This window comes from Leopardus geoffroyi, chromosome E1 (genome assembly GCF_018350155.1).
Source record: "Leopardus geoffroyi isolate Oge1 chromosome E1, O.geoffroyi_Oge1_pat1.0, whole genome shotgun sequence".
Taxonomy (NCBI): Eukaryota; Metazoa; Chordata; class Mammalia; order Carnivora; family Felidae; genus Leopardus; species Leopardus geoffroyi.
The window spans coordinates 43,137,826-43,165,809 of record NC_059330.1 but is presented as its reverse complement, the minus strand read 5'-3'; the positions used below and the strand labels follow the sequence as shown (position 1 = coordinate 43,165,809).

Here is a 27,984-nt window from a genome sequence, read left to right as displayed (position 1 = left end):
CAGCACTATCCGGAAGTCCTGGGCGTTCAGCCGCGCTTTGAGGAAAGAAGGGCTCCGAGGTTGGCTGGGCCGACACTCTGCGACGGGGCGGCCGCGTGGTATGCTGGGAGTTGTAGTTCGATGCAGGCGTAGGGTTTCGGGATGAGGCGCCAAAATCCAAGGTTTGACCTCAGCTTGCCCTTGCTAGTGCCTGGACCACAGGTGAGCCGTTATTGGTTGCCGTTAAGGACCGTTATCATTCCCGGGTAAGTAGTAAGGACTGAGCCCTGTGGGTGCTACCCACCGGGGAACCTGAATGCGTCAGGCCTTCTTGGAGAGCCTTTGCTTTAAGAAGCCAGGTTGGCTCCTGGCTGCCTTTCTTCACTCTTGACTCTGGGCGTCCCCTGGTCGTTGGTGGTTCAAGGCCCCTTGAGAAGTGGTGGATTGTGGTATGCGGAACACGGATCCTGAGTCAGGAAACCTGACTGCTCCGTCAAGCTTTGCCGCCTCTTGGCCTCCAGGTACTGGGGTACTGGTCTCCACAAAGCTTACACTGTAGCCCTTTCATTCTCCACCTCTACTCTCTAATGAGCCTTTACATGCCAGAGTCTGTATTTAAGGCTTTTCGTACATCTCATGTAATCCTGTCATCAAGCCTACAACGTGCATTGTATTATTATCTCCCTTTGGCACAGAGGAAGAAATGTAGCCCAGATTGGTTGGTAAATGGTAAACAATCCCATAGCAAATAAGTGGCAAAATCAGTATACAAATTTGGATCTGTCTGCCCTTAGGCTCTCTGAATTCTTTACCACTGCAAAAGTCCCATTGTCTGATACAGTTATTAGAAAGTAGTTGTAACATTAGGGGACGCCTGGGTGGCTCAGTCGGTTGAGCGACTGTGAGTTCGAGCCCCGTGTCCGGCTCTGTGCTGACAACTCAAGCTCGGAGCCTGGAGCCTGCTTCCGATTCTGTGTCTCCCTCTCTCTGCCCCTCCCCCGCTCATGCTCTCTCTCTGTCTCAGAAATAAATAAACATAAAAAGAAAAGAAAGAAAGTAGTTGTAACATCTTAATCTATTTTTAGCATTGACTGAACTGAATGCTTCAATCCCTTGGGTCTCACCCCTGTGATTGAGTAATTGCACCTGAACCTTGAGGCCAGCGCCCAAAGATATGGTTCCCATTTCTAGAGATCACCCGTGCAGGTTGGATTGTGGGTTGTAGGGGAAGGACATGTTCTTATCATCAGAGGGTTCCATGACCAAAAAAAAAAAAAAAAAAAAAAAAGATCTTTGCCTTTGGGAAACTCTTCAACATGGAAAGAGGGATGAAGTGGGAAGAAACACTTCCCATCTGACTCAGGGAAACCAGACAAAAGAGAGATGAATATTGTCAGTTCTTCATTTTTCTCAGTGGCAAGAGCAGAAGTGAATATGATCCAAAACAACAGATAATGTCCTCATTTATATCTGACTTTAGAAGGGAAAGACACCCGCTCAGACTGAGAGTTGTCACCCACACTCATCTCTCCAGGACCAAGACTGCTGTCAATATGATGTCTTGTACGCAGCTGCAGGCCAGAGGAGGAGGTCAAAGATAATAATAACGAAGCCTTACATGTGTTAGATGGACTTAAGTCTAAGTGTTTCATCTATTTTAACTCATGTGATCTTGTAAAGTAGGTAGGGAAGGGGACTTCAAGAAAATTGGGCTTGCCAAAAAAATATATATATGTGTGTGTGTGCGTGTGTGTGTGTATATGTATATCACATCACAGTGAGACCTAGTGGCAGAAACAGAACCCAAATCTAGTATTCTAATTCCCAATCCTGTATTTTCTTTTCTCACAGATATGCAGAGGTTGAACGAGAGCTAATAAAACATGACCAAGGAAGAGTGATTATAGGGTCCACTGTGGACCCTGCCATTCTTATAGTTCAGAGCTTAAGAAAGACACTGCCTTATATTTTACTGCAAACTGAGCAGATTTTGTTCGGTGGAGAGCTTTCCTGGGAGGTAGACAGGCAATGGGATTGTCCACGCTCAGAATGCAAATACCAGTCCAAAGTTCTGGAATCCAGCACCTCTGAGAATTTCAGAATTTGAGAGCACCTGAAATGCATTTATTTCCTCTCTCTCAGGATCTTTAGTTAGAGTCCTCACTTAGATTTTGTAGGGTCCATTATTTCTCCATAATAAAATTTAAATGTTATGTTTTTGAAAAGAAGTTGAGGGGCGCCTGGGTGGCTCAGTTGGTCAAGCGTCTGACTTCAGCTCAGGTCATGATCTCGTGGTTCGTGAGTTCCAGCCCCGCGTCGGGCTCCATGCTGACAGCTCAGAGCCTGAAGCCTGCTTCGGATTCTGTGTCTCCGTTGCTCTCTGCCCCTACCCCGCTCGCCCGCACGCTCTCTCTCACTCTCAAAAATAAACATTAAAAAAATTTTTTAATAAAAAAAAGAAATTGAGTACATGTGATACTTTTTAAAAATGACCACTTAAGGGGCGCCTGGGTGGCGCAGTCGGTTCAGTGTCCGACTTCAGCTAGGTCACGATCTCGCGGTCCGTGAGTTCGGGCCCCGCGTCGGGCTCTGGGCTGATGGCTCAGAGCCTGGAGCCTGTTTCTGATTCTGTGTCTCCCTCTCTCTCTGACCCTCCCCTGTTCATGCTCTGTCTCTCTCTGTCCCAAAAATAAATGAACGTTGAAAAAAAATTAAAAAAAAAAATGACCACTTAAAACTGAATATTGCCACATGTGATTTTTTTAGTCACAGTGGAACAGAATGATCACTAAGAGCAGTGCAGTGTGGAGTGTCCTAAATTGGGTCTGTGGGTCATTTCTTGAGATTCCAAGAGGTCTCCTATTTGTTCCTCTCCACTCCCCTGTAACAGAGAGCCTTCCACTTTCAGACAACTCTCATTGGTGGAAACTTGGCCAAGTTCTGCCTTATGAAATTATGTGGAAGCATGCAATCCTGTGTCCCTCTAGATAATTTTGTTACATATTCTTCAATTAATGCCTGGTTCCCTAAAATTCTTTTTTCCAAGGTAAACATTCCCGGCTCCCTGAGTGCCTCATCAGATTAAAATAGCAGGCTTCTCCCACCTAGCTGTGCTGGCTCTTCCTATCCTCCCCATTTGGGCAGAAGCATTATACAAAGGCAGTGGGGTGCAGCAGGGCCCAAAGGGTGGCTGAAGAGTGTGCCTATGAAACACCACAAATTCTGGAATTTACTCCTACTGTGGATACCCCCGTTATCCCTTCACAGTTATTACTGGAGACCATAGAATATAGTGATTAAGAGAACAGGCTTCAGACTCCCTGGGCTCTAAATCCTGGTGCTACTTCTGCCTAATGAGTGACTTTAGGTAAGTCACTTACAACGTCCCTGAGTCTCAGTGTCCTTACCTATAAAATGAGACAATGCTGAGAAAACACTAAAGCATCTAAGACAGTCAATACCTAATAAATGATTTCCCTTCCCGGGAAGTCAGCATGTCCTGTGATAACCAATTTTCTCATGATGTCCGTCACAGATCGAGGCCCTTGCTGTACTCCCAGCCTACCAGAGATCCGTTTCTTCTAATGGGCCTAGGAGAGCCTGAGCCAGGTTGTGGTTCATTTATTCAACACCTCAGAGTGTTCACCACCTGTGAGTTCCATGGCAGGAACTAGAGAGTCAGGGATAGAACAACACAGTCCCTCTCCTGGGTTCACTCTACAAGTTGGCAGCTATTACAGACTGACAGTTATGGCCCAGTGTAAGACAGTGGGAACACCAGATGTAGCAGGAGCCTGGAGGGACCCTTAACCTGGGGAAAGGCGTCCTGGACCCAAAAGACCACTGAGCTGAGTTTTCAAAGGAGACACAGATAAATGGGAAGGGCAGGGGCAGAGGGGGTCCAGCTGCCTGAGACCGGGATGCTTCTGAGGTACTGTAGCAAGAATGCTATGAGCATTTTGGAGGTTGAGACTGGAGAGGCAGTCAGGAGGTGGAAACAGGAAGGGACATGGATGCCATACTGAGGGGGTTGGGCTTTATCTTGAAGACTCTAGGAAGCTGCTGAAAGATTTTTTTTAATGTTTATTTATTTTTGAGAGAAGGGGGAAGGGCAGAGAGAGAGAGAGGGGACAGAGGCTCCGAAGCAGCCTCTGTGCTGACAGTAGTGAGCCCAGTGCAGGGCTCAAACTCAGGAACCTTGAGATCGTGACCTGAGCTAAAGCCAGATGCTCAACTGACTGAGCCACCCAGGCGCCTCACTGCTAAAAGATTTTTAGCTGGGGAGAGAGAGAGGATCGAACTTTTATTGGAGAAAGATCATACTAGGCAGCAGCCTGGCTGTCCTAGGGAATGAGTGCTTCTCCTCTGAAGAACAGAGCTGGTGGGCTCAGTCACGAATAAGGGACAGGGAGATGGTCTTTGGTAGCTTCCCGGCTCCTCTGGAGCTCACTTTTAGGAAGGGTACCCTTCCTTCCTATGACAACCCCTGACACATGGGCCTGGAACACAGTGGATCCAGCCTTCCGTGGCTTAAATCTGTGGGACTTAAGAGTAGCAGTCATTCCCTGCCCAGAAGACACTTACAGTGAGATTGGGAAAAGCAGGTGCAATTTGAAAGCAAAATAACAAGGCCTGACTGGGTATGATTAAATGAGTTAGATAGATAAGTTAACTGAAGTTTGGGGTGGGGCAGGGGTGCAGGTCTCTGGAGTAGCATTGTTGGGAAAGGCTTCCTGGAGAAGGCAGACTTTGAGCTTGGCCTTGGAGGCAACTTGAGTGCTGGATCCTCCATTATAATTTCTGGGGGCTGTGTGGATCCACCCTTGAGCTGGAATCACAGCTGCAGTTTTACTTCTGTTTGTGTGGTTATACAGTTTGCAACCATTTCCCTGTGGTTCCTCCTGGAACAGGACACTGTTCCACGAAGGGAGAGAGTGCATTGGATTTTCCTCACCTCTATATCCCTTGGGCCAGCACGGAGTAGGCCCTCAATTAATATTTGTTGCATTACTTAATATATGAGTGGTGAGAAGGAAAGGATAAGAGCTTCAGGTGTGGAAACATTACAAGTAAAGGGCAGAGAACAGGAACACACAGTACGGTGACCTAGTGTGTTCGGATGGTGCTTTATTGCTCACAGAATGTGCTAGCACACTATTTCCTTTGATCCCTATCATCCACGGTCTTGTTTGATGCTGTGCAATGAGCAGGGCAATTGTTATTCCAGTTTTACAATGAGAGAACAAGAAGTTCAAGGATTTGTCCAAAGTTTCACTGCTACTTAGTAGGAATTCAGACTTGCATCTGGTGTTTTAACATGAAGTCTGGTGCAATAACTAAATCACTTTCCTCCTGGGTTTTTCTCAATGGAGAACATACAGTAGGACATATGTCGAGAGGGGGTCCCCAGGGGCCAGGTCACAGAAGGCCTTAAGTTTCAGGCTAAGAAGTTTGGACTTTATCTTGCAGCTGGTGACAACCTATGAGAGTTTTTTTTTTTTAAGCTGTTTAATAAAGAATAAATATTAATGGTATTTGTAAGGTATGGTATAAATTTAATTGCATATTAATATTTATTTAAAATAAACATACAGAAAGTAGTTTAATTTCAAGAACCAAGAGTCAAAGACCCAGGAGTCAAAGGAGTCATCTTTCTTGGACTCAGAGGGTTGTTCATCAAACAACTTGAAGTGGTACTATATTCCATGCATCATGCTTAATGCCAAGGACACAGAGGTGACGGAGATACAGGTCATTGTCAGGATGAAGTGAGACCGTGTAAGCAGCTAGAGCCACTTTATTATTGCCATCCTGAATAAAGGAGGATATGTGCTTGAGCTGAAAAAAAAATCGTTGATGGCATCACCTCCCAACAGCCAAGGTGGATTTTCAGTTTCAAGATTGTGCCCGAGTTGAAGCCCCTGCAGCATCCTTCAACTTTTCCTGTGGGATCATCTCCGCAGAGATGAAGAGCAGAGATGAAGCTACTACTGGCCCATTGAACCACAAGGATTGCCTACTTAAAAGACAAGCCCCTGGCCTGTATGCCAATAGATCACAATACTGTAAGGCAGTATCTGGGAAAAGCAGGATCATCTATAAGGGGTTCCTAGCAACATGCTCCAGGAAGAACTTGATAATTTGAAAGAGTGAAGGCATAGTCCTATCCCTATCATTGCCATGGTAGCCATGATTAATGATGGGAGTCTGTGTAGTCCTTGGATGTGTCAGGAGTAGGGGAAAAGTTGAGAACCACAAAGCCAGGGTATCTGTAAATTGTTTGGTTCAGGAGGGGAACAGGGCCATTAGATCTGGCCCTATGGAATAGGAATTAGAATTGTTCTGCCTGACCCCATGGATTAGAACAAGGGGAGATATTGTATTACCTAAGGAAAAACTTTTAGTGTCAGGACTGGACTTCAAAGACATCATGAAGTTACCTTGAAAGACAGTTCCCTGACACTGGACATGGCTAAGTATAGACCCCAGAGATGATGTGGAGGAGATTTCAAACACTGGATTGGTGTTTGAACCAAATGGGCCCTTTGATCATGAGATACAATCCTATTTACTAGGTGATGGTGACATTAGGGAGAAGGGTGTCAGAGACTGGAGTAGTCATAGAAAGATGTTGAATTACTTCATTCTTCAATGTGTCAGGTTCCTACTGTGCTGGGCACGGTTCTAGGCGCTTGGGGATATTTATTGGTGGTGGAAATAGACAAGATTCCCACTTTAAAGGAAGCAGAGAGTAGAGGTACAGTTTAGAGAGAGGGAAGGGAAGCAGGGTAATTAAGGACCCACCGATATGTGAGGCACCATTAGATGTTTTTATGTATTTACAATGCTTTCAACAAGTATAACAGCGATCATTATACTTTAGTCGAGTAAGTGACTTGCGAGGCTTGTTTGTACAGAATGAGCTCTGCAACCAACTGACACTGTAAGAAAGCAAATGGATTAACCTATAAAAATCAGTTTCCTCTTGTGTGAAATGGGGATGGTGACAGTACCCACTTCAAGGATTGTGAAAATTCAACGCGCTAAGGCCTCTAGAGGGCTCTTAAGGAGGCTGAAGTTTGGAGGTGCTCAGTTAACTGCCGCAGCCATTGCCAGAGGTTGCGCAGCTAGTGATTGCCAAGGCCTGACTTTGGAACTAGTACTTTCGGGGTTATTTTCCTCGGCTTGGGAGGACTCTGGCTCCAACAGAACAGTAACCCTAAGGTTCCCACCCGGCCCAGCACTCCCGGACGGTGCGACTTCCCCGCCTACCCCTCTCCAGACCCGCCCACCCCCTTCCGCCGGCCGGACGTCCGGTCCACGTGCGCGCCGTCCCGAGGCCCCGCCTGCCCGCCGGGAGCCACCCAGTAAGCCCCTCTGAGATTGGGCGAGCGACGGCGGCCCAGGCCGGGTCAGAGGCCTCGGGTACGTAGCGCGCCGCGCGGGGTGGGGTGGAAACGGCCGTGCCCCGGGGAGTGGGTGGGCGGGACGGTGGCGCCCCTGGGCTGGTTTGTTCTTTCCGGCTCAGAGAGCTGAGTCCACCCCCGAGACTTGTCCCGGCGCCGGGCCTGGCTCTGGGCGCTCAGAAGCACCGCCCCAGGCTCCCCGGGCGTGCTGCGCGATGGGGCAGACAATACGCGCCTTCCCCCCCCCCCCCCCCCGCCCCAAACCTTGGCGACAGTTTGTTGAGCACGTACTGTGTAGCAGCCCCTGGGTCAAGCACTTCTGCATCCATGACTCGTTGCCTTGGCAACAACCGTACTAAACAGGGTGCTGTTTACATCTGTGGCGATGAAGAAAGGTTTACAACTAAAATTGTGGCAGAGATTGTGGTTTCAAACGCAGGTTCAGTCCAAAGTCACTACACTTCAGAACTTGTGGTCAGACCTGTTTGATTTTTGAATCCAGCCTCTGCCCCTTCCAGTTACGTGAACTCGAGTAGCGTTCCGACTGCCAGTTTGCTCATCTGGGAGCGGGCGGAATGGAAGTGCTTTGCTGGGTAGCTGCTGTTTTGCTGAGTGATCACCCCCACTTTCCTTTTCCGCGGGAGGCTGGACTGGGTATAAAGTTTTAGGGAAGATTCCCCTCACCCGCACACCAGGCCTGGGTGGCATGGTGGATTCCCACTCATTCACTTGTGAAGAGGGTGGCCTGGCTTCCTGTTTTTCTTTGTACGCCTAGTTCCCAGTGGAGACCTTTGTCATTGAGTTCGCTTATGAAGTTTTCTTCCTCTCTTAGTTATGGGAAAATTATCACCCGAATGAATCTTGACATTAAGTCCTAATTTTAAAGGTGAGGAAAAATAGAAGCCTTGAATACGGGTTTTCAGCGTCTTCCTTCCTTCTTTCCTCCCTCCCTCTTTCCCTTTCTTTCTTTCCTTCCTTCTTTCCTTCCTTCCTTCCTTCCTTCCTTCCTTCCTTCCTTCCTTCCTTCCTTCCTTTGTTGAGGGGTGGTGATGGCTGATTTTACCTAAATAAATCAGATGGATTTAGCTGGGTGCAGACCTAGGTCTTGGGAAAGGCAAAATGCTAGAACTCTGGCTGATGAATACAAAGTAGACTGGCTGGTTGGGGTGGTTTTCTTCCCACCGGATTCTCTTATGTCTTGTGCAAGGTCTGAACCTGTCCTCCTGGGTAATATGTTTAAAGGGTTCAGATCCTTTCTTGGTGCCTTGCCTTAGGAGAAAAGATTAAGGTTGATAACTGAAGGCAGGCAAGCAGTGAACTTTTGGTTTGTTTTGGAAACTACCCACTGGCACATTTTCAGATAACTAAAAATTTTCTCTGAAAGTTTCAGTAGTTGCAAAGGATATGATTTCTGGTTAATTGTAAATATTGACACTTTAAAACTGTTACACCAGGCATTTAAACCTGTGCAGTGGAATCTCAATACCATAGTGATTTGATTTCCCTTATCCTCTGGGGGAAAAAAATATATACAAACCAGTTTTTATTTAACCTTTGAAATTTTACATTGTTATTTTTCTTCCTTGAACTTATATTTCCACTTAATTTCCTCCACAGAATTTTTTTCTCGTGTGATAGATTTTGAAAGCCTTTGGTTTGTCATCCTACATCTCTACAACAAACAACAAAAAATATTGAAATTAAAACAGTTTTGAAAATTGTCTTGTGGTCATAATATTAAGCAATTTCTTTTGACTTGAGTTTTTATAGTTGTAAAATACACAGTCGATCACAACTGGTTTTGATCAATTGTCAAAAACGGAAGTTTTATTTGAAATGCTTCTCTTAATAAGCTGAGTAGAACTTTGTAAAGTTCATGTGTGCATCCATGTATATTTGCTAGAATGAGCAGAGATTTTATTCATGGCCGTAAGCACTGAAGAAGTCTGTTCATGTAAATAAATATGCAGGACTTGAAGGCATTTTGTTGTGGTGATATTACTTAATTCTTTGAACACCCTCTGAGTTATAGGCCAAAATATCACAGTGAGCTGTCATTGAAATCAGTTATTAATGACCTGCCGGCAGACAGTTCTTTTAGGTCCTCCTTTAACTCTATTGAAGGCAAAGATTTGGAAACCACCTGACTCAGCAGGAAGATTTATGTTGTGACTATGGGCAGGCACATATCCGCGTGAATACTGATGTTTCAAAGTGCTCCTGGATGGTGCCAGGGTAATTTTGCACTAGGGATAGTGCACCTTTGCAAGATTTGGCATGGGTGACTACTAGTTGTGCCTTTCTTTGAAACCTAGGAGATGGGGGAGGGTGAAAGGGGGACCTGGGAAGGGAGAGGATGAAGACATTCCAGAGCTGGTCTGCTTCCAGAGGAAGAGGCAGGGGGCATTCAGGTGGAAATTTATTCCTTCTAAACTGTGCCTTTGTGCCCCTTGGAAGAGCTTCATGCATGCCTCAGGGGTTCTCATTCCCCAGTGTGAAGATCGCCTAGAACTCTGATGGGCAAATTTCTAACTTCTTTTTAACTTCCATTTCTTCCCCTTTAGAATGGGAAAGAACCAGAGAACCTACTGGTTGTTGTGTTGATCAGACAAGATGAGGGATGTCCCTGGCACGTAGATGGTACTCAAATGGTGGGCAGCTACTCTTATACTCTACTTCCTGCCTGCTGGAAACCTCGCCTTCCTATGTACTCTCTGCCTCAGTTTCCTCATCTGTGAGCCCAAGAAATTGTTAGCTCAGAAATGTAGGGGTGGGAAGTGACGTGGAAAAGACTTTGTGATTCCCATAGTAGGCTTTCTGAAACAGGTATGCTCTTTAAAATAGTGAATGTTGAGTTCCTGCTCACCTATGAGCTGGACATTTTCCTGCTGTGCTTTATGTGTTCATTCAACAGATACTTTTTGAGGGTCTTCTACTTGTCAGGCCCTGTTTTCAGCACCTTGGATACAGTAGTGCCCAGATTGTGGGTAGAGGCAGATTACAATGAATGAACATGAAGATATGTAACATGTTGGGTGGTGCTAAGTTGATAGCTGCTGTGAAGAAAAGTGGAATGGTGAGGAGACTAGAGAGTGAAATGAGGGTGCTATTCAGGACAGTCTCTGATAGGGTGAGGAGGGAAGTAAGCCATGCAGCCCTCTGGGGGAAGAGCTTTCCATCTGGAGGGAACAATATGTCCAAGGGCCCAAGGTGGGAGTGTGCTCGACATAGTCAAGGAACAGCAAGGTGGCCAGTGTGTCTGGAGGGCTGAGATCAGGAGGGGAGTGGTAGGACATGTCGGGAGAGATGCCCATGGCCATCCGGAAGCCCCTGTAGAACCCTGTGAAGACTTGGCTGGTGCTCTAAGTGAGAGAGGAACCATTGGAGGGTTTTGAGTGGAGGGGTGAAATTATTGGACTTGGATTAAAAAAATTTTTTTGATGTTTATTTATTTTTGAGAGAGAGAGCATGAGCAGGGGAGGGGCAGAGAGAGAAGGAGACACAGAATCTGAAGCAGGCTCCAGGCTCTGAGCTGTCAGCACAGACCCGACGAGGGGCTGGAACTCACAAACTACAAGATCATGACTTGAGCCAAAGTCGGACGCTTAACTGACTGAGCCACGCAGCGTCCCCGGACTTGCATTGTTAAAGATTCACACTAGATACTGTATTGTGAATAGACAACAGTTGGGGAGCAAAGGTGGCAATAAGAGAATTTCTCTGAGACTACTGCAGTAATCCAGGAGCACAATGCCAGTGGATGGACCCTGTGGTGTCTAGCTGGGTTGTGCAGGTGCAGGGTGGGCACGGCCAGCAGGGGGCGCTAGTGAGCGGGATGAAGATTGTGAGTGAGGAGCCAGGAGGACACGAAAATTTTTGGCCTGAGCAACCAAAAGGGTGCAGGTGGAGTTGATTGCAATGACTGATGTGTCACACACGCTGGGGAAGATGAGGTGACTGTGACATACGTTACATCATTTAATCCTGATAAAACCCATGAGTAGTCATTATTAATCACGTTTTATACGCAAGGAAGTAAGCCCACAATGCTGAAGTTGCCCGAGGCCACACAGCTAGTTAAGGGACAGGGCTGAGACCCCAGCTGAGGCCCCCATGACTCTGAAGCCCGCGAGAGTTGGTCTTCCCTGTGATCCTTTTTCTGCATACGCACCAGCATAGTAGTCCAGTGCAAACAGTCTCCCTGCCCACACATAAAAGCTCCCTGGACTGATGGTTTGTGCTTGGAGAGTGCTCGAGAAGAGTGACCTGTTCCCTCCCCTTCCCTTGGTGTTGGCAGAGGAGAAGGGAGAGGAGGACTTACCGCCAACACCTTCTCTTGTGGCTCCCTCCAGGTAATTGGCAGCTTGGAGGAGGTAGTGACTTAATAGGCCTAGCAGACGAGAACTTGGACTCAGGTTTAAACAGCAGCCTCTCACCAATAATGAAAGATTAGGAGTGGGGAAACCATAGATAAAAATAGCACTTACTAGTTAACTGGAAAACAATATATTTTTGCAACCTCTGGTTCCATGAGAAAATAATTGGGTCCCAAGGCGGGGAATGACTCGTTTTCATGAATGATTATATTGATCATTGAAGCAAAATGGATACATCCCTTTTGGGAAGTGATTCGAAGGAGAAGTGTCTGGCAGGTCAAGCATGCCCAGTGTTAAATCCTGGGAGGCTGCAGGAGGAGGAGGAAAGGAAGCTGCAAGCTAATGAGGGAGCCAGGTCCTGGCCCCAGCACAAGCAGGTTGGGGCTGTTGATTGGGACACACAAAGAAACAGAACTTGCTTCCAACTTAAGTCCTGAGCTCTCCCAAGGGAGGAAAAAAAGAGTGTCCAGTTTCTTATTCTGTTTAACCCATTGGGTGTTTTGTTTATTTCCTTTTTTTTACCCCCCAGGAGGGATTTACTAGCCTCAAGCAGCATATTCTAATGGAAAAGGGAGCAGGCTGGGAGATTGATTCTAGCCTCCCCCTTGCCACTGACAGGAGAATGCAACCCCAAGTATTTTTTCCACGGAACCATCCAGCCATTCATTCTATAAAGACTTTTCATACACTTTCTCATAACTAATAGGGAGCATGGGTGAGTGCTGGCACTGTTGTAAGCACTTTACACGTATAACCTCTTCTACTCTTCACAGGTACTCAGGGTGGGTGCCATTAGCTCCATTTTACAGGTGAAGAAACTGAGTCAAAGAATGGTCGAGTAACTTGAGCAGTATTACTCACCTGGTACATGATGGATAGACAGCAGACACTATGCTAGATGCCGGGGACAGAGGGGTACAAACGACATGGTGGGTGGCCTCGTGGAGCTTATTTTATCTAACACATTGAAAATGGTCATACAAACACGATGGGTACAGGGAAGGAAAAGAATGGCGCAGAGAGAGGTCGGGGGCCTGATCTGAGTCGGCGGGTGGACAAGGCTGCTCTGAGTGGAACTGTGGTGCCCTCTCGCTGCTTTCAGGTCCTGACTTTGACCTCCGTGGTCCTGACTGAAGACAGCGACCCCCATCGCTCTGGATATGCTCCCCGCTAACCTCACCACACACATTGTGAGCGGATTATTTACACCCGCTCCTCCCACGGTAGCGTGGAGGCTTTGCTTGGAGGGGGCAGGCACTCTACTCTTGCTTTGAGTGGTGCCTGGGGCACTACTGGTGGTGGCAGGGGCAACAGTGTTGCACATGGAGGGAAAGAGACTGTGCATTCGCGGGCAGAAGGCCGGCGTGCAACAAGTTCCTTGATGGGGGGCAGAGAGGTCAAAGAGGGGCGGGCTAGGAGGCGAGGGAAGAAGGCAGTGAAGGGGTTTTGCTTGTTTGTTTTTAAGTTTGTTTATTTATTTTGAGAGACCTAGTGAGCACGAGTTGGGGAGGGGCAGAGAGAGGGAGGGAGAGAAAATCCCAAGCAGGCTCGGTACTGTCAGCACGGAGCCCAGTGTGGCACTTCATCCCACAACCATGAGATCATGACCTGAGCCAAAATCAAGAGTTGGACGCTTAACCAACTGAGCCACTCAGGCGTCCCAAAGGCAGTGAAGGTTTTAAGTGACGTGATCAGAAGTCCACTTTAAGCCATGACCCTGGCTGTCTTGGGAGAAGCTAGGCAGGGGACTGGAGAGTCAAGTCAAGAGGCCACTGCAGAGGTCTGGGCACAGGGTGATGGGACTTAGGTTCATAGGGTGGGGCCAGTGGAGTCAGAAGTAGGACCGGCAACCCGGGGCCATGGGGTTTTTTGTCTAGAGGCCCATGGAGAAGCCAGCAGCCCACTCTCATTTTTCCCTAAGAAACACTGCCAGAGAAGATTCCAAGAGAGACTTTTTTTTTTTTAAAGATTTTATTTTTAACTATTCTTTATACCCAATGTAGGGCTCGAACCCACAACCCCGAGACCAAGACTCACATGCTCCACTGACTGATCCAGCCAGGTGCCCCAAGACTATTCCTCCTTGAATGTTTTTTTCTTCGTCTTCTCTAGGCTGTTGGGGCCCAAGAGGTAAAAAATGAAAGGCAGGTTTGGGGAACCTCAATGAAAGGGACCCCTCCCCCATTTACGGAGCACAATAGAATTTGATCCTCACTTCACAGGCTGCAGACCCAGCCTCTGTGACTCAAGTCCCTACCCTTTCCTTTACACCCTGCCGTCTTTCCCCTGACAGGGAGAATGAGGGAGAAGAAAGGATTTGGTTGTGGCTCCCCTGGGGTTGGAGTCCTGCCTTGCTTATGAATTCAGGACTGGGATTACTTCCCAGAATCCAGCTTCCATGTCTCTTGTACTGGGCATTAGCTTTTCTCTGTTACCATGGGACTTGGGGTCGTCCTTCCTCTTTCAGCCAAGCCAGCTCTGGGAACAGCTTTTGGTATTGAGGAGGAGGATTCCCGGGCCACCAGCGGTCTTGTCAATCATTGGTCACCCAGGGCGAGCATCTATGGACTGCTCTGGGAAGTGCTGAACCACAGAAGGGAGGAAGAGAGCCCCAGTGTGCCTCACAGCCTCCCCTGGGGCTGATGCCCTGTTAGCATCAGCCCCTTACTTACAGGTTTGGAGACAGGATAGGGCAGGGGCAGACATTTGGGGGATGAGCTATTTGTTATTTATGGAGCACTTAACCACCCTGGGCCAGGCTGATTAGAAGGCTTATTGCAGTCACACAGCTTTATGGCAGAGTGCCGAGGGGCTGGGACCCAGGCTTCTCGATTTCCAGTCTATAACCTTCCATTTTAGCAGCGGTTCTGGTGCCCAGCTGGCTGGGATGCTAGGGTAGAGCCTGGGTTTCTGTCCCTTTTCTGAAGTTTCACAGGGGATTCAGATCAGGACCAGGTTTAGGAGTTGCTGTGAGGTTCTCACTGCCTGCGTGTAAATGGCAGTGGAATGAGGGGAAATAAGTGGATTCTGGAGAAGGACTTTTGAGCCAGAGCAGGAAGAGGTCAGGAACACGGGTTAAAGAGGCGGTCACTTGTCGCTGGGTGCCTGGGGAGGAGCTACCAGACAGCCTCTGGATGAGACTCAGAGGCAGTCGAAACAGCCTTCTTTTCCTCCTGGCTAAGCCTGGAGGGGTGCTCCCTGCCACACTCAGACGCATGCACACGCACATGCACGCACCCAGGCCCAGGGGGCGTACCGCACGACGACTCTGGCTCACCTGCTGGTGCTGTGTTCTTCTTGGCTGGTTTCATTTGTTACTGTCTCCCCCTCCAGTTTTCCTGAGAGGCAAGACCTAAGTTTTCCTTCGGTCACCTGAGAGTCCCCGGCGCGGAGCTGCAAAGCGCAGAGGTGCTCAGTCAGCGCTTGGTGAAGGAATGAGTTACGGAGGGGCTTACTGGACGGGAACAGCTGGTATTTGTTGCCTCCCAGGGCATGTGCTCCTTCATCCCCTTGGCCTTCCTGACAGAGGCCAAGCAGCTGTTGGTCTGTTTCCACAGATGGTCATCCGAGGCACAGAGAAAGGAAGAGATTCATTAGGTTGCCCCAGGAGTCTGGGACAGAGCTGAGCCTGGAATTTCCATCTGTGCTCTGGTTGCTGTCCATAAGACCTCACGCCTATCCTGCAGAGGGAGAGCACCAGTACGATCATCTAGAAATCATCTTGCTTTGGTTCTGAACCGATCCGCTTAGAGCCAGATTCACTGTCTTCTTTTGTCTAAGTCTAAAGATAAATTAAACTTTCATTCCCTGAGTACGTTAAGGTAGGAATCTAGACTCAGAGGTGGGAGGCCTGAATTCCATTCAGGGCTCCATTAATAGCTGTGGCCCTGGGTAAGTCCCTTCCCCTCTCTGGTCCTTAATGAAGAGTTAGAGTCGATCCCAAGCCTGTGACACAGAACTGCCAAGGCAGCTCCGTTGCTAGAGATTCTTTTTTTTTGTTTTTTAAGTTTATTTATTTATTTTGAGAGAGAGAGAGAGAGAGAGAGAGCGCGCGCCTGCATGCACAAGTGGAGGAGGGGCAGAGAGGGAGGGAGAGAGAGAATCCTAAGCAGGCTCCTTGCTGTCAGCCTGGAGCCCGATGTGGGGCTCGAATGCAACGAACCGTGAGACCGTGACCGGGGCCAAAACCAAGAGTCAGACATCCAACCGCTGAGCCACCCAGGCGCCCCTCGATCGCTAGAGATTGTGATTTGGTGTGTCTCGGGAGGGGTCCTGGTCCCGTGAAAGGGCAGGAGTTGGGGTCCCATGCTCTTCGGGGCCCCTTCAGCCACGTCTGGCAAAGTTGGATGACCAGGTGACAGTAGCTTGCTTGCAGAAATGAAGGGCCAGAGGCCAGTGGGTTTTTGGCCTTTATGCTGTCCCTCAGCCACCACCTGTCCTCAGGTCCCACTCCCATGCTTTCAGACCGGCCTTCTGCAAAGGAGAAGCAAGCTCGCGGCTTTAGGGACAACAGCACAGAGCTGGGATTACAGTGCTGTTGTTGGGTTTTCCATTTCAAAGCTTCAGCTGAGTGAACCAAAAAAATTTGTTTTTGACAACTGAACCCTGTCCTTAAGTCTTCTTTGTGTCAGCTGGAGGGAGACCACCTGGGGGCGACGCCAGTCCCAGATTGAGGAGCGCTGCTTCGTAAACCGTTTAATAATTGAGTTAGATCTCTCCATTTGGATGACGACTCTAGTGGGTATTTTCCTCTCTCCGCCCCTGGCTGCCCTGGGAGGACGAGCCTGGGCAGATTTAAACTTCTGGGCTGGTCCCCCCACCACCCACATCCGAGCAGCTGCCTCCCCCTGTCACTTGGTGTGTCCTCAGGGGAGGCAAACTCATTTCAGTATAAGCTCAAGCAAAGTGTAATTAGGACAGTAAATCTGCCGTTTTATATAAAAAAAAAAAAAAAAAAACCAGCAAAACCCATGACAGATTTCAAGGTCCTAGAGAAGTGATTTGATGCTCAGGGAGGGGTGGGAGAGGCCTGGCCTTCACTTTAATTTCTTCTAACCTGGGAGCAGACCCAAGACCTGGTAACCCCGTTTACTCCCCAAAATGCAACATGACTTGAAAAAAGTCTTTTGTGAGCGGTGCCAGGGTGGAACAGCCGGTTGAGTATTCGACTTTGACTCAGGTCATGATCTCGCGGTTTGGTTGAGCCCTTGCATTTGGGCTGTCTGTTGTCAGCACAGGGCCCGCCTCGGATCTTCTGTCTCCCTCTCTCTGTCCCTCTGCAGCTCGTGCTCCTTCACTCTCTGTCTCTCTCTCTATCTCAAAAATAAATAAACATTTACCAAAAAAAAGTCTCTTGGGAGATAGTCTGAGGTTGCAAGAATGGGGACGTAACTTCATGAACGTCTCTTTTAGTCTCTGTGCCTCGTGGTGTGACTTCAGCGCCTGCCTCCCGTCCTCACTTCCTTTACGGGACACTTACTGCATGAAGGGCTTTGTAGGCATTTTCTCAGTCTGCAAAGAGCCTTATGAGATAGGTTCCATCACCCCCATGTTATGGACAAGAAAACTGAGGTTCCGAGAGACAGGCGACCTGTCCAGGGTTGCACAGCATTGTAAGTGGAGGAACTGGATTTGAAAAGGCCCATGCGCCTCACCTCCTCTATGCTGCTGCTGCTCAGTCTGAGAGAGCCACAAATTGCAACGCCAAGTTCTCTCCCGCAGCCTGTCATCCTTCCCTCACATTCCTCCTGGGCAAGATCCATACTCCTCTAAACCTCAGGCCTAATCACCACCAGCCACTGCTTCCGCTGAGCTCTCCCGTCTGGGCCACTTGTTGGTTGAAGAGGGAGGATTCTTCTGTCTAAACTAGCCACCTAGACGGTCTTAGTGTTGGTGCTGGGGATTGGGGGGGTTGGGGGGTGGGAGGACATTCTTCCCTGTGAGCCTCAGTGTCCCAGACTGTAAACTGGCCAGAGACAGGGGAGCTCTGTGGGCATCTGGAAAGTGCCTTGGGTTCACCACGGAGGGACAGGTGTGCCCTTCTTATGGGAAGTTCGCCTATAGCGGGTACCCCCGCCTCCAGAAAGCACTCTGCGTTGCAGCACCTGACCTTGTTCTGCCTACTCGGCATTTTGATTGCTAAATTTATACCGTGTTGGTTTGCCTTGTTTATGAGTGTTTTCTAAAGACTACTGGAGGCCTGTCCTGTGAGAATTTTCCATCTTCGGATGGATCCAGAGTTCCCCAAGCTCAGAACTCCACACTCTGCGTGGGCAGGCTGCGTCTCCCTTCCCTTCCTGTGCCTCCCTCTCCCCAGGTCATTCGGGCATGACACTTATCAGGCCTGGTGTCGTCCACAGGCAGGGCAGGTCGTTCTGGTGTTCCTGGGGTGGGCCATCCCAGCCAGCCAAGCGTGCCCTACTTCGGTAATTCCCCGCCTCCCGGCTCTGCATTCTTGCTGGCCTCCTCTTTCCTGGGAAGATGTTCCTGGTGGGCCTGACAGGGGGCATTGCCTCAGGCAAGAGCTCGGTGATCCAGGTGTTCCAGCAGCTGGGTTGTGCGGTGGTTGATGTTGACGTCATCGCCCGGCACGGTGAGTTGGAAGGTGGTGGGTGGGATGTGCACAGCAACTCCCCTGCGCCCCTTTCTGCCATCTTGTCTCATCTTTGTTTCACCTTTTTAGTTATTTATTTTAAAAAAGGTTTTTTTAATGTTTGTTTATTTTTGAGAGAGACAGAGCATGAGTGGGGGAGGGGCAGAGAGAGACAGGGGCACAGAATCCGAAGCAGGCTCCAGGCCTGCTGTCAGTACAGAGCCTGACACAGGGCTCGAACTCACCAACTGTGAGATCATGACCTGAGCTGAAGTTGGACGTTGAGCCGACTGAGCCACCCAGGCGCCGCTATCTCACCTTTTTATAAGCCCTTTCAAGGCCTCGGAGGAGGGGGCAGCCTTCTCCTTCAGGCCTGGTCTGATTTCCTGCTCCCTGCCCCTCACTTCCCCTCTCCCCGCTCCATTTCCTCTCCCCTCTCCTTCACCTCACCTTGTGACCAACGTGAGGGGTTCTGCGCACTCTGCTCTCTTCCTTAACTGCTTTCCCTCCTCTCGTTTTCTGTCCAACTGAAAGAGGCACCCCTGGGTTCCCCCATCATTTTGCCCCTAGTCATTCGGGGGCCTCTGGCTAGCCTGGAGGCTCTGGAGAGTGACCCAGCCCCCTCCTCATGCCACAGTTGTCCAGCCAGGATACCCCGCCCACCGGCGCATCGTGGAGGCCTTTGGCACCGAGGTCTTGCTGGAGAATGGTAACATCGATCGCAAGGTCCTAGGGGACCTGATCTTCAACCAGCCCGACCGGCGGCATCTACTCAACACCATCACCCACCCTGAGATCCGCAAGGAAATGATGAAGGAGACCTTTAAGTACTTCCTCCGAGGTAAGAGCCAGGGCCTGGGACAGGTGCGGCAGAGCCCTCTCCTTCCAGGGCCAGGGCCCTCCTCCGCTGCAGAAAGTCTGGCCAGAGACAGAGGCGCTGGCTGTCCTGGCTGCCAAGTTCACACTGTTCCTTTGCACCCCCCATGCAGAGCCCTGTGCCAACCCCCGAGGAAAGGTGCACATGTCCCTCAGCATTTAAAGAGGTTGACAATTGAATGAGAAGAGACAATTGAGGCTTTTGAGCCGCGATCCCCAGGAAGTAAGTTGATTTTTCTGGCAGGGATGGGACTAATACCAGCTGACGAATAATGGAGTCTGGAGACTGGAGTTTAAGTCCTGGTCTCACAGCGTCTAACTGTGTGACTTTGTTGAGTGAGCCAGCCCATCCTCTCCACAGTGAGGCTAATAATGCCAACCTCAAGAAACTGTTAGGGGAACCGAGTCCACATGAGTGACTGTCGATCACCACACAGTATAACCCACGGTCAAAGTCAGATTTGGTGCTGGTCGAGCTGCCTGGGAAAGCTTACAGACTGGACACTGGGGAGGGTCCCAGATGACCAGGGTGGGTGCAGGGTGGGGGGTTGTAAGCAGAGGATAATCCTTTGGGGCTAGGGCTCAGTGGAGAGAGTTAGCCTGACATGTGCCAGAACTGAAAGAAAGCAGAGTGAAAAGCCAGAGTCTGTGCTCAGTTGGCAAGAAACTTCTAGTAGAGGTTGTCAGCCTTTCCCAAGCTATAGCCACGGTGCCAGCCCTGTTCTATAGGACAGTGTTGGGCAGGGGTGACCTGATATCATGCAGGATGGGGTCAGTCACCAGCAGTGGAGGAGCAGAGAGCAGTGGCATGAGATCGGGCGGGAAAGTTGGCCGAGGGGCCCTGTAGATCTGCCCACCAGCCTTTGGCAGATGTGTCTGCCTGCCCGGGCATCAGAGTGGAAGGCCTGGCTGTTTGTCTCCCCGTCATCAATCATGATGCAGAGATTTCCCTTCTTGGAGGGCATGGGGCAGCCTTCTAGGTTTTCTCCTGGCTTTTGCACTATGATCTTGGCCAAACGCCTTACTTTATTCTCTCTCGCATCAAGTTCTTATGTAGGGTTGGGAGAGGTTCCACATTCCTCTGGCCCGTACCTCCCTTCAGAAGGAAAGAGATGACAGGCATCCATGACGTTGACCTCCCCCGCCCCCATCCCTCTTCCCCTGCTCTGGCCAGGGCAGGGATGGGCTCCAGACATTCTCCCTGCTGGACCGGCTTGCTCTGCATCTCAGCCCCTTGCCGCAGGCCCCCCTCCCTCTCTCTTCCCTCAAGGAGCGTCTCTGGACTCTTTCTGCCTTTGTCCTGCTTCTTGTGTCTGCGCCAGGACCCCTCCTGTCCCCCACCCAGGAGCGAAGCCTTCTGCCTTTCAGTCCTGCCCTTTCGCATTCGCTCCCTGGCCAGTTACAAGTACATCTGCAGGGCTTTGAGGCCACAGCGGCTCTCCCCTTCTGAAATTAAGCATCGGATAATGTCACCCGCTCCAAAGTTCCCCTGCTGTGTCATCCACCCAGCCTCCCCTCTCCCCAACCACCACCACTTAAATAAAAGCTAGAAAGCTCTTTTCAGCTCGATAAGGTGAAAAATGGGGACGACAGCTGTGGCTTCCACAGTCCCAGTTTTTCCCTGATGAGTATAACAAATACAACTGTCAAAGTTGGTATAATCAAACGTCAGATAAGATCACCAGCTGTTGGGGAGGTCTCTGTGTAGGCAGACGGATGTCTTAATAGAGTCAGGATAGTTTGCAGAGCTTATCAAGCAGGAGGGATGTGACAGCTGAATAGCCCTTTGCCGGTGAACCAAAGAGCTGGCCATGAGCTGAGCTCCCGAGAGGGGCCCGAGGAGAAAGGACAGTGGGGGGGAGAGGGGAGGTGAGGCGGAGCAGGAAAGGGAGATAAGAGGCCCAGAGAAGGTCTGGTTTTGGCTCCTGTTCTGAGCTGGGAGGAGAACGGGGGCATTGAACGGCCCCCCTTCTTCCAGGGAATGGTGGTAATAATAACCATCATTTACGGAGCACTTGGGGAACGTCTGGGTGAGGAGGCGCCAAGTGGCTTACATGCCTTCGCTCACTTGGTCCTTACCACCTTCCTGTGAGGGACGTGGCCTTCACTCACAGATGAGATTTGTGAAGGGGCCCAAAGTCACATGGGAAAGCGGGGGGCTGCAAACCCAGGCGTGTCATCGGAGCCCACTCTCCTAACCCCCTCGTTCAGCTGAAGGTTTTTCTTGGGCTTCCTGAGCAGCAGATCGTGGGGAGCAGGAAAGCCAGCAGCTTGGGTCCTCACCCCTGTTCCCTGCGTCACCCGGAGTGCCGGTTTCCCCACGATCCCCCCCCCCCGAAACCGGTGTGATGTGTGTCTGGCTCTGGTTGGAAGTGTCTGTGGCGGGAGGCCATCCCGGCCAGGCGGGCGTCTGTGGGCAGAGGCAGCGCCCATCCCTTTCTCTCACTGCTCCCAGTCCCCCGCCAGCGTTTTGCACATACACAGGGGACGCTGGCCCGAAGGGAACTGGGAGTGTGCAGCTCATGGTGTTTTTGTGTGGGCAGTCTGGGCACCCGCCCTCTCACTGTGGGTCTTGACTGGCCTTGGCTCGTACTGGGAGGGCCAGCCAGGGCCTTTTCCCTCACTGGAGCAAGTTATATTTTATTAGTCATAACCGCCCACCACCTCCAGACCAGCCTCTGCCATCCCTGGCTGGAGGCCGCCTCTTGTGCCAAGAAGCAGCCTCTTTCCTTTTGGGGCTACTACTGCTGCCCGCAGATGAGCCTTTTATGAAGAGTTGGTGGAGAGAGCCATGCAGGACTCTTCTTTAACAGAGAGCCGCCTTTTGTTTGTTTGTTTTTTGGGGGGTTTTTTTGTTTTTTTTTTTTTTTTAGCAAAGATGGGTGACATAGGGCAGAAAGGGCCAGGTTCCTCCTGGAAACTCCCCAGTCTCCTCCAACTCTGGCTGTGTCATTTCCTTGCTCACAAATAACAACTCTTTAGGTTCAAGGTCAAGGCAAACTCAACCCTCTGTGCCTCCCCTGACCACCTCACCAGCTTCGTCGCCCATCGTGCGAGGCCTCTACGGCCAGAGCAGCAGAACCTCGCTGCTCCACGTGCTTTGCTGGTTCCCCCCATTCCTGGAACCCTCACCTCAGGAAACTCATGTTCAAGTATCAGAAGTCCCACCTGGTTTTCAGGACCAGTATAAACGCCATCCCTCCTGCAAGGTCTTCTCTGCTCATCTGGTCAGGAGTGACCCTGTAGTATTCTGTTATGGATGGCATCAGAACCGGCCAGCATTCAGGTTACGCCTATCCTTGCAAGGTCTCCCCTTTGCTAGAAAGCTCTCAATGGTAGGGGCCAATGGCTTCACCTCTACTCCCTAGCCTAACACAGCGTTTGTTTGCAAAATTAAACTGTGGGTTTCCTGGCTTCTCCCCAGGATATCGCTATGTGATTCTGGATATCCCCCTGCTGTTTGAGACCAAGAAGCTGCTCAAGTACATGAAGCACACGGTGGTCGTGTACTGGTGAGTGTGTGTCAGGGCCAGGCCTGACCAAGGCTGGAAAGGTGGGCCCCCGGAGTAAAGCGTGTACCTGAGAAATGGCCCACAACGCTTTGCCCTTACTCCACTGGGCGACCGGGAGGCACTGGGGGTTTGGGCGATTGTGTCCAGAGACTGTAGGTACCACTTCTGTGCCTGACCCAGATATGCCCCAGGTAGGCGTGGGAAGTGAAGGCTCCCAGGTTTCCCTAGTTGCTTGGGAAGGGCTCCCCCTGCTGGCCATTGGGGGCACTTCGGCCCCGATGCCCTGAGCTACCATGTTGTTAGTCACTGGATCCCTTTTCCCTCCTCTAGCATTTCTCAATTTTCAGACAGCTCCCACATTTATTACTTCACTCAACTTACCTTTCAGCATGAGGTGTCCAGAGCAGGAGTTGATGCTTCTGAGTTATAGAAGAGAAAACCTGAGGGGAAAGCTACTTGAGGGGGTGTCCAGGGTCACCCATTGGCAGCGCCTGTGAATGGATGGTTGCTGGGAGGGATCTGTCAGAGTCCAACTAAGGAAGGAGCTTTGTTCTCAGAATCCCTCAGGACACGAAGCAAACCAGAATCTAGGTTTGGCAAACAGAGCCAGATCAGACTGTCAGAGAAAATGAGTCACAGTCCCAGTGGGGTGAGAGTAGATGAGGCTGCAGGGTGTCTCTGCCTCCCAGAAGCTTCCTGGATGCCACCCACAAGTACAACAGACACAGAGGTGGGCACTTGGCTCTGTGGGTATTTTGGGCACAGGGTGGCTCTCCAGAGACTGGTGCGTGGGAGGCTCCTAGCACACGGGAGGTGGGGCCCGGAGTGCTCATGCCCTAAGCATAACCCTGCCCTCCCCCGCAGCTGCCCACCGAGGCTGCCACTTAAAGCCCAGTCTGACTCTGCTGAGCCCAGTGTAGGGACTCAGGCATCCTCATAGCTCCCCCGCTGGCCCACATTCTCCCCTGTAAACCTGCAGCTTCTCTGGGTTCTTTAGGCCCTGTTTGTGAAAGACCGTCAACTGAGGCCAAGTACGCTCTATGAAGACTTGGCCTTGGGGTCTTAATACAATTGGAACTTTGCACCAAGGGATCAGAAAAGGGTGGGGGAATCTTCCAGTGGAGGTGAGAACACTGGTCGTATCTGCAGTCACCAGAAGACCCACGCCTGCCCTGTCACCTTTCTCTCGCCGCACTTTCCTTCCAGCTTTGTCTGTTCACTAAGAGCAGAGAGAGCTGTGGTAGCCTGTTTTTTGTTGTTGTTGTTGTTTAAGTTTATTTATGTTGAAAGAGAGAGCAAGTGGGGTAGAGGCAGAGGGAGAGACAGGAGAGAATCCCAAGCGAGCTCTGCACTGCCAGCACAGAGCCCAGAGCCCCATGTGGGGCTCAAACTCATGAACTGTGAGATCATGACCTGAGCTGAAATCAAGAGTCAGATGCTTAACTGACAGAGCCAACCGGGCACCCCCAGATTCAGCCTGTTCTACAGATCCTTCAGGCCCGCTCATCAGCCAGAGGAACCTTTGCTGGAATCCCGGGTGCTGTTTGAGAGAGGCTGGAGAGATGTGAATGAGTGATTATTCGCTTTTCATAAAAGAGATTTACACTTTACAAAACTAAAGATCCCCTCATGGATTCGTTTAACTATCCGACTATCCCTGGTGCCTTTGAAATAATATGGGGCATTTACCAAAGTGTGATTATACTGAAACATGATTATTCACATTTTTGAGGAATTTGCCAACTGAGGAGTAAGTGTTTGGGTAAAAATCTTATTACCATAAATAGCATCATTCCTTAAACTAACCATATGGGGCTGTGTCTGAGCCCCAGGAAGGGCTGTCTGGGAGCCCTGCCTTCCCATTCCAGGAAGCCCTCTGCTCTAGGCCCACGCCTTCTAAGGATGTGCCCTCACAGGTGGCCCCGAGCCCCCTCCATGCTTTCACCCAGATTTCTGCAGCCCCAGATTTGCAGTGTCCCTAAGATCCAGTCCTTGGTCTTAGCCACACAGGGGTCGGCCCCACGACCCTGAGAGGATGCTGTCCCCATAACAAAGGAAATGATGAGAAGTCCTATTTATTTTTAAGGCCAGTATAGATGCCATCTTTCTACAAGGTCTTCTCTCATTGGCCAGCCAGAAACGACTTTCTGGAGCCTTCTGTTCTGAGTGGCATTGGAATTAACTGGTGTTCAGGTTGTGTCTGTCCACGGAAGACACATCCCAGGAGGGCCTCTGGTCTAGGCCACACCTAAGTGGAGACCAAACTGTAGTGATCAAATCCTCTCATCTTACAACTGGGAGAACTCAGGCCTAGTGGCAAAGCGGAGAGACCCCAGATGGCAGAGAACAGCTGCAGCAGCCCACCCCCTCTTGTTCTCACCGAGGGGCTCGGGCAGCCATAGAGCTAGAGAGGGGTTCGAGATGACCCCACGGGATAGCCTGGTGGTTCCTGTGTAGCCAAAGGCAAGATGGGAGTTTCCCGAGGAAGGACCTAGGTGGTAATATCAGAGGGGGCAAAAGACGTACTCTTTGAATTTCCTTTGGTTGGTTTGTTTGAGATTTTATTTGATTTTAAGTAATCTATACACCCATTGCGGGGCACGAACTTACAACCTCAAGATCAAGAGTTGCATGCTGTACTGACTGAGCCAGCCAGGCGGCCCTTTTTTTCTTTCTTTCTTTCTTTTTTTATTTTCATTTTATTTTCTTTGAATTTTTTTTTGGAGCTAGGCGACTGGGTGGTGGTTGGCTTAATCTGCGGTGCCTAGTGCTGTCCCGAGGACCAGATCCCGCTCTCAAGTCCTTGCTCTAAGGGGAAGCACCTTGGGGCTTGCCTGTCCCACTCTGTCACTGGCATCGAGCACAGCAGCCACCACCTCGGCTCTAAATGTGAAGGGGTGGGGGTGGTAAAGCAAGGAGAGGGGTCTTTGCGGTGGCTCGGGAAGCTATTTGGGATGCGGCAGGCCCAAGCCCCAGGGGAGCTATAGGAAGCGGTCGGCTGGCGGGCACAGGCCTTTCAGTAAAGGTCACCCGTCCAGGGATCCAGGATGTAGCCGATGCCAGATGACCAGATCTTCCCGTCTTACAACTGGGAAACCTCAGGCCTAGTGGCAAGGCAGCAGGACCCCAGATGGCAGAGAACAGCTGCTGCAGCCCTTCCCCCTGCTGTTTACGCCAAGGGGCTCAGGTAGCCCGCCATGCTGCCGGGGTCCTCAGAGAGTGAGGTGAGGTGGGGGTAGCCTCCCTCCCTGACTGTGGGCCCAAAAGAGGGTTGAGGGAAGGGGCTGCCCGCCCCTGTCACTCGCCAGCAGGAGGGAGGCTGGGGCCTACAATGCCTGAGCAGCCCTCCTGCCTTGTCCTTAGTGACCGGGACACACAGCTGGCGCGGCTGATGCGGCGGAACCACCTGAACCGCGAGGACGCGGAGGCCCGGATCAAGGCCCAGCTGCCCCTGAAAGACAAGGCCCGCATGGCCCACCACGTCCTAGACAACTCCGGGGAGTGGAGCATCACCAAACGCCAGGTGATCCTCCTGCATGCTGAGCTGGAGCGCTCCCTGGAGTACCTGCCACTGAGGCTGGGGGTCCTGACAGGTCTGGCCGGCATTGCGGGCCTCCTCTACCTGCTCGCCCGCTACCTCCTGCCCTCCCCGTAGCTGGGCACTCCCAGCGCAGGAGGCCCCAGGCCTTGATCTCCTCAGAGGCTGAAGCAGGTAACAACTGCATCCTGTTTCCTCCCTAGCCCCTCAGCACACACGCCCTGTGAATCTGGACTGAGCCCTGCACTGGGCCGACCCTTCCTTGGAGTGCATCCTGTCTGAGGCAGAGAAACAGCCCTCTGTCAGTAGATACTCCTCCTCACCTTCCCTCAGGCCCCTCCCTCTGGAACCACCTATGGAATGGTATCTGTGATGGGGCGTGAAAGCGATGGTGGGAAACTGTGTCAATTTCTTGGGGGTGCGGGTGAGAAGCACTCTCTCTGTGGCCATCGGCAGTGTTTAAGCTGGGAGGTTCCCTGGGGCCTGAACCCTCTTCAAGCACATGCCCCATCATGACCGAAACCTGCCATGTGGAGCAGGGAAATAATTTTGGACCAACGGCTGCCACCTTCGGACAGGATTCTCTAGGTTGAAGCCCTGGGCCAGGATGCAGTGAGAACTCCCTTGTAGGTAATGCTGTAGCTGGGCCCCTCGGGGGATGACCCACTGCCCCACCTTGGCGTTTCTCCCGCATTCCCCACACCTGCACACCACCTGCCACCAGTCTGCCTCCCACTCCGTGTCCTCTTTGCCCTGAACTCTTGGTAGCCCACACGCAGCAGGCTGTTTCTTGCCCCTGTGCCTTCTCTGTGCTGTTCCCTTACCTAGAATACCTTTTGTTTCTCTGCAGTGGGTTAACTCCCAGCTCAAGCACCATCTGAAGCCCCAGGCTGGGTCAGGTGCTCTGGGATAGCCTCCTTCTCTCCCCTCTGCCATGTTTTACTTTAATCCACAGAACTATAATCTGCCAAAAGCTGGGTGGTCTCTCCTACTAGACTGTAAGCCCCTAGAGGGTAGGGACTGTTCATCTCTGTGTTTCTGGCGCAGAACCTGACTTGCTGTGGGTGCTTAATAAAGTGTTGATCTGAAGTGCCCTGCGCTACTGTTTTTCCTCTAGCACCGTGGACTGACAGGTTCCCGATGTGGCTGTGACCAAGGGGTTACGCTTGGTCTCCTCCCACACTGAGGCCTGGGTCCCTCACCTCTCCACCTCTCCGGTAGCCCTCTGACTTCTTGTGGGGCCCCGGGAGGACTCCATCTAGGCCCAGGCGTGCCTTGTGGGAGGTGGGTGGAGGTGCTGGGGCCGGCCTCCCACTCGCTCGCTTCATCTTCCTTCCCTGACCAATTAGACCAGCGCACACTTCAGCTCTCTCTTGCCGGAGCTGGCAGACCTGCTGAGGTGCTGATCCTGCGGCCAGCAGCCTATTAAGGCCACAAATGAGTGTGACAAATGCAAATGCTGTGGTGGCCATATTTAGTGCCCCCTTTCCCAGAGCTGCTTATACCTCGGAGGCCAGCTCATTAAGTCACCACACACCCCCGAGGGGCAAAGAAAGACTCAGCAAGGAGGTGTCTGGCTGTGTGGGAGTGGGGCAGGGGGTAGGGGTGGCAGGGCAGGATAGGACCCAGTTCTGTGGGACCTGGCAAGAGGAGGAAAAGGAGAAAAGGCATGGACCCCTTACAGCGCCCTGTCCCCCCAGTCGTT

The 27,984-nt window shown here is 50.9% G+C and overlaps 1 protein-coding gene across 5 annotated transcripts; it reads left to right on the top strand.

Annotated features, from left to right (window-relative positions):
* The first annotated feature begins 70 nt into the window (after positions 1 to 70).
* Positions 71 to 27,368, top strand: DCAKD (dephospho-CoA kinase domain containing). 5 transcript variants are annotated; one of them, XM_045489225.1, is made up of 5 exons: positions 75 to 201; positions 18,121 to 18,353; positions 18,991 to 19,194; positions 22,654 to 22,741; positions 26,105 to 27,368. In XM_045489225.1, exons 2-5 carry the CDS (start codon positions 18,242 to 18,244, stop codon positions 26,394 to 26,396), a joined length of 696 nt encoding a protein of 231 aa, XP_045345181.1. In that variant the 5' UTR covers positions 75 to 201; positions 18,121 to 18,241; the 3' UTR covers positions 26,397 to 27,368. The 5 variants fall into 5 exon arrangements, with proteins under 5 accessions (XP_045345182.1, XP_045345181.1, XP_045345177.1 ...); XM_045489221.1 differs by having other exon boundaries at positions 77 to 245; XM_045489223.1 differs by lacking the exon at positions 75 to 201 and adding an exon at positions 263 to 500.
* The last annotated feature ends 616 nt before the right edge of the window (positions 27,369 to 27,984 follow it).

What these genes read in the sequence shown, in the direction of transcription:
- DCAKD (XM_045489225.1), top strand. Translation starts at nt 18,242, where the DNA reads ATGTTCCTGGTGGGCCTGACAGGGGGCATTGCCTCAGGCAAGAGCTCG. An exon ending in TGACGTCATCGCCCGGCACG is followed by an intron (nt 18,354 to 18,990) that starts GTGAGTTGGAAG and finishes CTCATGCCACAG; the next exon opens with TTGTCCAGCCAGGATACCCC. An exon ending in CTTTAAGTACTTCCTCCGAG is followed by an intron (nt 19,195 to 22,653) that starts GTAAGAGCCAGG and finishes GCTTCTCCCCAG; the next exon opens with GATATCGCTATGTGATTCTG.